The sequence below is a fragment of the Camarhynchus parvulus genome, chromosome 2 (assembly GCF_901933205.1).
Source record: "Camarhynchus parvulus chromosome 2, STF_HiC, whole genome shotgun sequence".
NCBI classification, from domain to species: domain Eukaryota; kingdom Metazoa; phylum Chordata; class Aves; order Passeriformes; family Thraupidae; genus Camarhynchus; species Camarhynchus parvulus.
This window is the reverse complement of record NC_044572.1, coordinates 106197180-106209832: the sequence shown is the minus strand read 5'-3', so window position 1 is coordinate 106209832 and position 12653 is coordinate 106197180. Positions and strand designations below refer to the sequence as shown.

At 41.5% G+C, this 12653-nt stretch overlaps 1 protein-coding gene across 1 annotated transcript in view; it reads right to left on the bottom strand.

Moving 5' to 3' along the window:
• The window catches only part of TAF4B (TATA-box binding protein associated factor 4b), a 70437-nt gene that overhangs the window by 40737 nt on the left and 17047 nt on the right, over positions 1-12653 (bottom strand). Inside the window, exons 4-7 of the mRNA XM_030964328.1 lie at positions 9428-9595; positions 9199-9321; positions 7065-7154; positions 3345-3917 (exon numbers count right to left, since the gene is read on the bottom strand). Of these exons, the coding sequence (XP_030820188.1) occupies positions 3345-3917; positions 7065-7154; positions 9199-9321; positions 9428-9595 (954 nt within the window). The remainder of the gene's footprint in view (positions 1-3344; positions 3918-7064; positions 7155-9198; positions 9322-9427; positions 9596-12653) is intronic.

Sequence of the window (12653 nt, the reverse complement as noted above, 5' to 3'; positions counted from 1 at the left end):
GACTGAGGTACAGCAGACAAAAGAACAGAGCCATGTTACAAAAATGGTCTTAAGTGGAGACTGGGATGTAAATTAAGTAACCAGGGAGGCTACATTGCCAAGAAACAGAGCAGATGTGCTGGGAGTAGAGCTCATTTTCTATTTGCCATTCTAGCTCTAGACTTACAAAAGCTAGAGAGTTGAGAGTTGCAATGGGAGAGAACAACAACACTGGAAATTTCAACATGGATCCAGTGCTAGAATGAAGCATTACCAACATCAGTAATATCTGTGAGAATATCCTTTCTTCAGGTTCGCAGCAAGAAATAAAGAAAAGGGACTGTTCCTTTTTGCCCTGGTTAAGCAGGCTGACACAGACATCAGAATAAAATTATTGATGTTCTTAAGTTAAAAAAAATGCAACACAACATTCAGCTGACAATGAGGAGACAGCTGCCTGAAAGAGACTTTGATTAGCCTCACTGAACCTGCTTCACATTCATAAAACAAAGTCTGGAGATCAGCAGAGGAATGCTGAGGTATCATCACACACAAGCAGTAATGCTTCATGAAGGAAGCCTCATTAATTGAATGCAAGAGCAATAACCAGGACAAAAAAAAAATAATGGGGAAGATTGTTCATGAAAGCTCAGCTCCAAGGGGCCATGACACTAACAACTCACTAAGAACAAGCAGTTGCAACAGCATAAACACTTCAGTCCTTGGTTCAGTCATTAATAATCTCCAGGCAGTGTGTCTCACTGGTAACTGTGGGGACTACACCATAAACCCCCTAGCTGGTTATGCCTGAGGTGAAGCTGTAATCTCACAGCAGCTTTCTCAGCAATGGATGCCAGCACCTGGTCATGTAAATTTTCACTTACTGTGCTTTAACAAGAGATAAAGCAATATTAGAGCAAGACAGACTTTATTTCCAAGATGAAATGTCTTTGTAAGCCAACACCCTTAAATGAGGTGCTAAGAAAGTCACAGGAGAAAAGCCTTCAAAATAGGCAACTTCCACAGCACAGGAGTGCAATCAATCCCAACAGCACCCCTAAAGAACAGACCCCTCAGTGTCCACACAGAGTTTTGATAATAATACTACAGAAATGAAAAGTTTCATGTTGCACCACTCCAGTCACAAATTTGATACTAAAATACAGCAGTGCTGCATTCTTGAGAACCATTATAATGGAGCTGGCACATCAAAGTTCAAATTCTCTCAAGCACAAGAGGCCAAAATTAGAAAGGGGCATACAGAGGGAGTGTATGGCATCAGACATCCCTGTGGGCTGAAAAGGGAAAAAATTGCTGGCAGCATTGTATAGACAGATTTGCACAGCTGGCAGTGTGCTTCCTTTTTCAGCTGGCAGTAGGACCCTTCTGTTTAGGGAGGGCAGATCCACATTTGTTTTCTTATGGGAGAAAACAGACCCTCTGCCCTTTCAAGAGAAGGCACCAGGGTAGTAGCCATAGGAGATATAGCCACTTCTTCTGACTTGCTCGTTGTGCTAGTGAGTTGTCTGAACAAACACCAAGCTCCTGATACGGCTAAGCTGTGAAGCAGTCAACTCAGTCCTTCAACTGTATCTGAGAAGAGCAAGTATTTTAATCACTGTGCCTACCCAAAATGAGGATAAAAACATGTTTTGTATGCAATTCAATATATGTAAGGAACAGCAAAGAAAGGCAATTGCAGCAGACTGCCACAGTGCAGCAGTGTAGAGGCAGAAGCTATTTCTTGAGTTCACCAATATCAAATTCAAGAAGTGTTTTGACTCCCCAGTGTGGAGCTAAGCTTCCTTGCCTATTTGTACAGATGGTCAACCTTTCCCCTGGATTACAAGACTTGCTGTGTAGCCAACAAACTGCTCTCCTGCCCTCGTACTACCTAAGAAATTCTCCTTTTCTTCTGGCTGGAATTTCAAACTCAGTCCTCAAAGACAATATGAGTACCAACTCCTTTTCCAATTTGACTTTAGCTACTACTAGCCAAGATGCCAATGCATATGCTTAATAACTCTTCTTTGGAGTTTTGGGGTTGAGGGTATTTTGCCTCTTTTTTTTTTTTTAACAAATCCAGTCAGAAAAAGGACTCCACATCCACCCCATACAGTTTTAAACAAGTCTTGAAAGGTGAAAAGCTCATGCTTACGCTACCATAACACAAACCCTTTATTTAGAATGAAGGATTCTTGTATTTTATCTACCTTATGCCCTTTGAAAGTAAAAGAACTAAAAAAGTAAAACATTTTAGGGGTCTGAACACCGTTAAATCAAGTATACACAATATCCAAGCTAAAAAGAAAACTCACGCAGCAGATGTCCTACCATACCTGTGAAAAGTAAATCTAGTTTCACAGGAAGTCTAATGGTGTTCCCACTTCTTAAAGAAAACATTTTTTACAAGGAATTCCTTAGCAAGAATTGAATTCTCTATCTGCCAAAGGGAGACTAATTCTCTCAAAATACTTGAAAGTATTACTTACAGTAGACCAGCTGGACACCATGCTACTTGGTATCTTAAACACCTATAAGCCAAACCTAATTTATTTCACAAAGTTGCTCTTTTGGGTATACCTGTGATCCACAGTTTCTTGTATTTGATATTAATATTAGCAAGATGTTAACCTGTGCCAAGAATAAAAAACGTTAACACATTGCTTTTGAGGGTATTGTTTTAATAAGACAGTTATTCCTCCTGGAATTTGTTAGCTAATGAGTCCTGATAGAAAAAACTCACTTTTGGACGACTTCATAATTAACATGTCTTAGTAAATGTGGAGGTCAGAACTCAGCTCAGAAAAGCTCCTTGAGGTAGTTCATGCATTTCAGATAACATATCACTGAACAATATCAAGCCACCTGTGCCTGCCAAGTACCCAGGGCAGGAACTATCAGGGGAGAGAGACTGGCATCCCTGGTGGCTAGCTGAGGCACAGCCCTAATAGGGCATCCAAGAGCAATTAATGTAAGTATCTCATGAACAGTTTCTGTTTCTGACACTTGCACTTCCTAACTTTTCTTCCAGGTGCCAACCTGGCTATGAGCCTAGAGGGAGCTAGACCTCGTATCCCCCTGTGTCTCAAGATGGATGTTCAGTCTGATGAAATGGTGGTCAACATGGTGTCTTACAAGAGACCAAGCTGACAGCTTGGCTTTAGATTCACCTTTCCAGCAAGGGCTCAGCATTTCTAAACTATCACAAACATAACTGATGGACTCAAGACAGACTAGCTTCATATATTAAAAGAAAAAACAAAAGAAGAACCAGAGGTCCAAACTGGTATCCTCTTTATTAAATGGCAAGAATCAAAGTAAAGGCGCCTGGTTATCACAGAGAAGTAGAGAATCCATCTTACCAGTTGCTTTACTTTAACCACCTGCTGAGTACCTGCTGGCCGCGCCACAATGGAGCTGGGCTGCGAGATTTTAATACCAACTGGGGTTCCAATGACTGGTTTCAGAGGCTGGAGAGGGGTTGTTGCTGAACATGCCACTGTAGAGACCAGCACTGGCTTTGCAGCCTGCAGAGAGGGCGCTGGCACCGCAGAGGTGAGGACTGGCTTGCCAGGCTGGACAGTGGTCAGCCCAGACGACACCACAGCTGTGGTGAGGATGGAAGCTGCAGGCCCCAGAGCCACTGTCCCCGCAGCAGGGGAAGGAACAGCCTTCACAGCCTGCAGAGGAGCTGCTGCTGATGTGCTGGCAAGGACTGGTGTGACAACTACAGGGGCTGTGACCGCTGCAGATGAGGGTTTTATAGCTGGAAGAGCAGTTGTTGCTACAGCCGAGGTGGCCACTCCTGTCGAAGGAGGTGGTGCTGCAGAGGGACAAGTGGAAACTTCTTCTTGGGTTGGAGCTGGCTGCTCCATACACTGTTGGATAAAGCTCTGAGGATCAGGCATTAGTTGCCGTAAGGCAAGCACGCTTTTCTAAAAGAAAAATGAAAAAACACTGGATGTAGTAGCAGCAGAGTTTTCCACAATAATAATACATTTCTAACTGAATCCTCTTCTTCATTTTCCAATTAAATTTTTCATGAGACAATAAATGGCAAACAAGTTTTGCTAAATTTCAGTCACGCTTAAATTGATGACAATCTTGTTCAGTGAAGATGACAAGAAACACCAACACCAGCTGAGCAAAGGTCAACCATCACCACAGCTACACTGCACACAGTAATCCCATCTACAGGGAAACTCACATATAACTTTGTTTTTCTGTTTAGATTTTTCAATTTGGAATTTATGTTTCAGAGTAAGATGATTTTAACTGCTTTATAACCTCAAAGAATTTTGTTTTGCCAAAAAACCCCTGCTATATTGGAACAGCTGTGTTTATTTCATGGATCCTGACAGGGAGTTACGAATTATCCAATAAAGTCAGGAACAAGCTCTGAAGACAAGAAAGAACACTTTTATATCAATACAGCTGTATCTACACTAGGGGGGGATACCACTTTAATAATGTCTGTAGAGCTGCAGCAACACAACTTCAGCCAGCTACTTCTCTACAATAGGAGGACAAAAGTAAAGGAATCTGGCAACATCTCATTTTTACTACAGCTGTGTTTGAGAAGGTTAATGGACAGAATAATATCTTCAAACTCTCTACAGACTTTTCTCCTTCACTGTTTATAATCTGCTATGGCTTTGAATGAGGGGAAATAAGTTCTGTAGCTACCTGTATATTCTTGAAAACCCTTGTATTTTTTCCTCCTCTCTTAACAGTTGCTAAAGTTTCTAAGAGCTCCTAACACAGTCCTGCCACTTTGGACTTCATGCGTGTCTCACATGCTAGCATACCAAGTAATCACATTGTTTGCACAACTGGACCTTCTGCAGCCCATCTGTTTTTATACATTCACTTCCTTTTATTTTAAAAAGCAGCTTAGCTCCTGATGCAATTTATGTACCAAAAGCATCCAGCAGACTTGAAAACCAAGCAGGCTTCACAGCCAAAGCCACTGTACTTTTTCCACCTCTTGGAACAGACAAAACGAAACACATGCACAACTTCATCAAAAACCTGCAGCTCAAAGATAAGAGCTGGCTCCAGAGAGACCTCCCTAAAATTCCACTTCACTAGCTAAAAGTGGGTTGGCAAAAAGCCGTATCACATTTCTTTCCAGACTCAAGCTGCAAACATTTCCCCCACAAACAAGGCCAGCACTGATCCTCTTAGCACCTTCGAGAAGTGCTCCTGAAGTCATCCTCCATTTGGCACTCAGTCCTGTCACAGCTGCTCAGAGTTACAGATCAACCTAATTGTGTGTATCAGCCACACATCCTTACAGTGTTTCAGGAAAAGGCAATCTGGGTGCAAGATGTTTTAAAGGATTGGCAGCACTGCAAAGTCAGCTAACTCTGACCATGTCTGAACAACACTTCTGAAGTCACAGCATATCTTTGTTAATGTAGCACACAACAGGGAGAGAGCAGCATGCCAAGGATTATGTGGCGTGGATACTGCCCAAATCAGAGAAGCCTAGATGATGCCAGTACCTGGCAGTGCACTGCAGAAGCAACACACAAGGGCTCTGCTGTGACAGGTCAGGGTCTGACCCACGCTGATGAACCCAACTTAACCCCTGCAGAATTGCCTTGAGTTCTCTGTATGAAGTGTAGCAGCTCTTCACATCGTTGGATGGCTTCTTAGGAGAGCTGAGCACTTCTGTGAGTGCCAGTCACACTGACCCTGTACTCACAGCCTGGTCCTTCTGCAGCCAGAGCCACACTGCATTCAGAAAACCCATTCTCAGAGCTGTTTATTTTTCTGACTTTTGCATGGCCATTTAAGAAGCCTTCAGGAAATTTAACAGGTAATAAACGACCAATCATAAAATTCTATGTATCATAGAATCATCAAGGTTGGAAGAGACCTTATACCTTTAAGATCATCAAGTCCAACCATCAGCCCAGCACTACCACTGCATCCCCATAACCACTAAATCTCATCACCCAGCATGAGATCCAGACCCTATTAAACACCTCCAGGGATGGTGACTGCATCCCTCCTCTGGGCAACCCATTCCAATGCCTGACCATCCTAACAGTGAAAATTCTTTTTTCAAATATCAAATCTGAATCTCTCATCTCAGCCTAAGGTCCTGCAGAGATGACTGCACTCTTTCAAACTCATGGCAAACTTGCTAGCAAGGCATTTAAAAGCTGCCACTGTAAGCAAAATTTTTATCCCAGATTTCAGCAGATGAGCACCAGCCATCCAGAGCAATATCAACATTATCACAGGCATTGTTACATGGCCTGTCAAATACCAAGGAAAAGGGCAAACTCCAGAAAAACTCTGTCCCACCTGTACCACTTAACTATTCTTCCTTTATTCACCATCATGCCTATAATGAATGTACAGGTCTAACAAACCTAAGAGTATGGTGTACATTGGAATTTAGTAAATTTAATGTAGTTTTTCCATGTTTTCACTGAGATTTAATGCTTGCTGTATAATTAATTTTTATTTTGTTAATACCATTCTATAATATGATTAAAAGTCTTAAGGAAGCATTTTTTCCTTTATATGATTATTTGCTTGAACAGAAGTAGAGTCCCTGGGATTCTTTTCCTAAGCCACAGTAGTCTTGTCAGACCCTTTCTGAAGCAAGGGGTAGAAATTTTTTCTGCCTCCAGCTAAACATAAACCAGCAGAAGATGAATAGCTTTATGCAGATTGTTTGATCTTTAACATGGCATAAGCTTGTGTATCACCACTGTTGTCAGCCTCTGAGTTAGAACTCAGAATTGCTACAAATTTGATGAGAAAGTAGGAGGTCATCTTAACACAGCTGCTCTACTGTAGATTAGATGCACAGCTTCCAACACACTAGTCTCCACTAACACCTGGAGGGCAATTACTCTACAATATTAGGAACACAGCATAAATTACTCCTCAAAAATTCCCCTTCCCCTTAAGAATTACCTTTCCAAGCACAACAGTCACAGAGGTATCCTAAGCACCATTCTTCAACTGCCCTGAAAAAATCTGAATGCTCCAACTCTCTTCTCTTCTGATCCTCCTCCCTTCCCTCTTTAAATACTATATATCCATATTCAGACACTTACCTTGAGGAAAGGAACTAAATATGGTTGTGGAGATGACTTAAGCTCTGTGTACAACTTTTTTGTAAATTCTTCTGGTTCAATTTTTGCTTCCTAAGAGGAAAATAAAATTACAATTGTAAGTTATAACTGAATCCGCCTCAAAACGTATCAAAAGATCATGGAAACTTATTTTATCATGGCATTGTTCAATTTCAGTACTCAAATGCTTTTTTCCTGCTGTATTTAAAAAAAAAGAAAAAAAAGAGGAGTCAGGATAGAATAATGTTGTAATGTTCATATAGTATTACCCAAGCTGTTTATGCTCTCTTCAGCTACAGGCAATTCACACCCAGCCACTGAAGTGAAGGGATAGAAAAATGTTTATAAGCAGCACTGATCCTTTTGAGTATCTCACTGTTATGCAGATATATTTTAAATCAACTACTAGTACTTCTTTCAGTAAAGGGAGTTTATCTGCATAAAAATAAACTTAAGAGGCATCGAAGACTTATGACAACTTAGCAGTTTTGGTAAGACAATTCCAGACTACTGCATTACACAGCATACTAGAACATTTAACACAGTCCTTCCAAAACATACAAAATATTTCTGCATACCCTCCTGGTAACAGTCCTCTGAATTGCAGAGTACTGTTTCCTTTCTTAATGCCTTCCACCCTGTCCCAACACAAACACCTGACTCATGGGCTTGGGGGGTTAGGAAGCTGGACTAAACTTCTGAGACCACTCACTTTACAGAGGGTTAAGCCCCAGACTCTGCATTCCTTCCTCAGCCTCCCAGCATCATCAAGAACATTACCTCCTTCAAAAAGGTATAAACACACAAAGAGAACACCAACCTCCATTTCTGCTGAGAAATTACTCCTCTCACCCACATTCACCTCTGGAGAAACTGTTCCAAGTTGCCACATAACCAGGACAGGGATTTTAGAGACTGTGTTTTTGCAGACAAACAGAGCTTCCAGCAGCTCTCCCATTTAGCCACTTGATCTGTTGCCTGTTAGATCTCACTGAGATGCAAACGTGGGTCACTGAGGTCTCACTGATACAGATGCAAGTGGTTTGGCACACTAAGGCTCAGTGCATACGGGGTACTTGACACCCACTTCATGAAACACTGCCTTAAGCATCATTCTGCTGCCCAGCTGCAATTTACTCATTTCTCTCATACACACAAATGCACTTAAATCATACATATACTGAATAGCAGATTTTTAAACTACTACTAAAAGCAAACAAGTGTGCAGTTAACAATGTATTAATGTCTCTTAATAAGTGCTCTATAAAGAGAAACAAAACCAAAAAACAAGTACTGTAAGCACAAGAAAGAACAACTCCATTTTTCCCACAGAAGGAAGGTGTACAGTCTAGCAGAGACAGAGGCTAAGGAATCAAATTTTTGCAAGGCTGCATTCTTCAAACTATCTGCTCTCTGAAATTACACCTGTCCACATCACATCCTCCTAGACTGAAAAGCCCTTTGGTACCACTAGCAAAGCCACCCCCCTCCACCAGCACACAGCCTTCTGCTAGGGTGGAACAACAACACAGCGGCAGCGGTCAAATGCCATGACAAGAAGTGGCAGGAGAAATCGTTACCAGGAAAACCCAGCTGTGCTGGGATACAGCACGAAGCACCATACGGAAGCCACCTGCAAAGAGAGAGAGCTTGGCAGCCACCACACTGTTTGCTCCATCCTACTGTTTTAAGCTATTGATAATGTCATTCCTGTCCCACTGCTCAGTTTTGTCTTGGAGTAAAGCAGTAGTAGGGACTTAGCGCTGGACTGGAACCTCCACATCAGATTCTTGCTACTGAGGACTCAAAACTACATTAACATGAAAAAAAGATACCCAGAAGCTGTGTTAACACTACCAGCTCCTTCTGCTGTCAGTTACCTGTGTGCATAAAGTGAAACAGAAATGTGAGGGGGGAAATAACACAGCATGGGATTCAGTTTAAAAAAGTAAGATTTATAACATAAGACTTAACAAGGGTCAGACGCATTCAGCCACAAATCCAACTCCTGAGCTGTTAAAAAGCTACAAAACAACAGGAACAAAATTATGACAAAGTAAATGTAAAAAATCCATAGACAAATGACATAGACTTTGTTTTGAAAAAAAAGTCTCACCAGTAGGTTTTGCACCAGATTCTTCACATTCTGCCCCATCTCAGGGGCTTGAGGTCCGCTAGATGCCAATTTTACTAGTGCAGCAAGAAAATTCTTGCATTTCTTCACATTCTCTAGCATCTCCTAGTGTGGAAATAAAGAGAAGACTGTTAGATGTTGCACTGTCTCTTCAACCTCTGATGAACATACAGAATGTTAATTTTTAATTAAAAACTTTTTTTTTCCTTACTGTAGAAGCGCTGGTCTGTGCTACTGTTGTGCCCTCTGCTTTCACAGAGACTGCCTTTTGGGAGATAGCTTGTGCAGGTGGTCCTGTAACTGGAAGTTTTACAGGTGTTCCAGTACTCAAAGGCTTTACAGCAGTAACTGTAGTAACACTAGCTGTTGCAGCTGCTGGCTGAAGAGAAAAATTAACACTTTTTAACCAAGGAACAACGTGACAAACATACTGGATTCTGCTAGCATACAAAGCAGCAACTTCCCTGGATTCTGCTAGCATATAAGGTAGCAGCTTCCCTCCACACTGCTATTTGAAACACAAAGAAACAATTCTCCTTGTTTTTAGAGTTTAGATTAATTTGTTTTGGGAGACTCTATTTAATACAGTAAGTGACAGCTACAGCCATAATTCTATTTATAAATCAAGGGTGGAGGGAAGAAATTACAGAGACACATCCAGACCAAAGCACTGCTGCAACTTTGAAGGAGGAGAGGAAGGTAAAATTGTCTTGAAGAAACAAATATATTAACTTTGCCAGGCTCCTACAGTCTAAGACTAATGGATTTTGGACAATGCTAAGCCAGGCGATACTATTCTGAAGACAAACAGAATCATAAGTCATTATTTATCTTCCAGTCTTGCCCTGAAGCTGCTCTCCCAATTGCAACACCCCTTGCTTTTCCTATCACACACAGAGCAGGCAAAAGACATCATGTCAACTTTGGAAGGATGCAAGTGCCAGCAGAAGCAGCCAGCTCAGCAAATGTACCTAACAAGTTCTTCCTGCTTTTTCCTCGTGGGCAGCAATTTGGATCTCCTTCTCCTCTGCCCTGACAGAAACACTCACAAAATCCAGTTATTTTGAGACCTCTTTTTAAAAGCTCATTATAATTTACCAACAGATTCAGAAGTTCCAGCAACAGGAGAGTAATTAAGGCTTAGGAAAAAATACCTCCCTTCTTTGCAAACTAGGCTAAATCTAAAACCCACTAAACTATTTCTACTTCAGATTTTAAAGAGAACAAACAAACAAACCATACCCAAAACACCAACACAGTTCATTTGATATAACAGAATACAATACAATTAAAACAATCTGCCCAGGCAAAAAACCACAACTTTTGATTTCTCAACTTAAAATCTGAAAAGCCAGAGGGAACCCACAGGCAGAGCTCCAGGTTAACATTGGAAACCTAAAGCTGGCTCTCATCTTTCCTCCAAGCCTATGAAGAGGAAGGGAAAGTCTGGTTTTGTAGTTCAAATTTTAGGTTCAGATCTGCACAATGTAAAGTCTTTCACTGACTCCTAACACATTTAAGCACCCCAGCTTAGTCCAACAGGCACAACTAACACTGGCTAATTGCATCAATCATAAGAGTTAGACAGGAGCCTAACTTACCCTACCATGGATAAAACAAACTAATCAAAAGTGGGACAGACATCCCACAAAACAACAGTCTTTCAGGATAGGGAAAATTAATGAACAAACATTTAAAGCTAAAGAAAACCATAATGCTTTTGTCACACATTTACGATTTTTTCCTTTCTGGGTGGGTGTCCTCTCCTCCCCAAGCTGCTGCCAGCTTGACATGACAGCAGCAGGCAGCTACCAGAAAGCTTTCTAGCTCAGGCTCCCACTGTTGGTAACACTTTAATAGCTCTCTGCAGGATCTTTGCCACCACCACTGCCTCTTCCAAGGATGAGGCTCAACAGCTCTGAGACCACAGGGAGGCAAACTGGGCACAAGAATCCCACAAACAGATGGGCAGGAGGAAGACGGAAGGGGACACAGCGCAGATCTGCCAAGTTGCAGTGCCCTGGGCTTTTAAAAGTCAAAAACAGGAGCTGATCTCTTGCAAATTCCAGCATGCTTACACATCAAGACTAGAACAGCATTTTATCAGCTGAGGGAGGAAACAACAGGAAGTCTGCTGGACCCTTTTCCCAGGAAAATGAATATATGGGAATTAATTTCTGTCATCTGTCGTCAACCTTTTTCACTACCGACAATTCTCATTCTCACTTTGAGCAACAGAGAAACGGTCACCACAAAAAAAATGTCATTAATCCTGCATGTTCTGAAGTCATTTCAAGAGAAGTGCTCTGCATCTAAATGAAAGTGCCCCAGCATGATGCTAATTAGACACTTTGCAGCTTTGTTATGCCATCTGGGAAACAGGTAAAAAATAAGAATGTGCAGGTAATTTTGTCTAACCTCAGAGCTTAAACACTCAGGGATGTCAGAAAAGGGAAATATTTTCGTTGATGAGGAGAATAATGCTGCAGTCAGTACCTACAGAGTTTTGCAGGGAGTGTTCCAAGTTGTATTTCACACGAGACTGAAGATGCAGAACCAAGCCAAGTATTATTTCCTCTCCACTCTCCACCACTTTCTGTGGTGACATCATCCATACACAGGAGAGGAGACCAACACTCCTCTCCTGTGACCTCCAAAAATTATCAAGACTAAGATCAGGAAGTTATTTTAAGACTGATGAACGAATTGCTGCCAAGGAAATCAGACTCAAGGTCTCTGCCATCCTTTCCTCAGATGGTTCCATCAACTTTTTGCACTGGCTCCCTTTTCAGCACTCTTCTCTTGTCTACCCCAGGGTGAGGAGCAATGTGACCACATGATGGCAAGATGTATCCACATTGCATCTATTTACTCTTCATTGTACAAGGAGCTCATACAGAGGGCTTTGCAATCCTCTGTAAAACAGAGGGGCTTCAGAGAAGCCGCCCAAACAAAACAGCTCTGTTAATCTTTCCTAGAGTCATCATTCCTGCTGTCTAAATCTAGCCCTACAGCTCATTCCAAGTGTTCCAGTTTCTACAGTGGGGGAAACCAGCTTACAGAAAATACTCCAAGTCTATGTCTTTAAATATCTCAGAAGAACATAAGTTCAATAGACTACACCAAAACTGAATTAATGTACAGAAAAACCAAGCCAAAGGCAGATAAAAGTTTTAAAAAGAGAAGTTAATAGCGTGATGAATCTCAGTGTTTACCCACATGAGAGTGTGAGGATGCATGCGACTTCATCCATCAGATGATGGATGACCTTCATCTCTTCTCCCCGGTGTAAGGGTAGTATAGTAGATGACTATTGTTTTTATATCCTAAAGACCTCTATGCAGTGATCACAAACACAGGGTTTGCAAGCTAGTATTCCAAAACAAAAGTAAGGAACATCCATTACTCTATTTAGACACAAAGGATACACTGTTTCC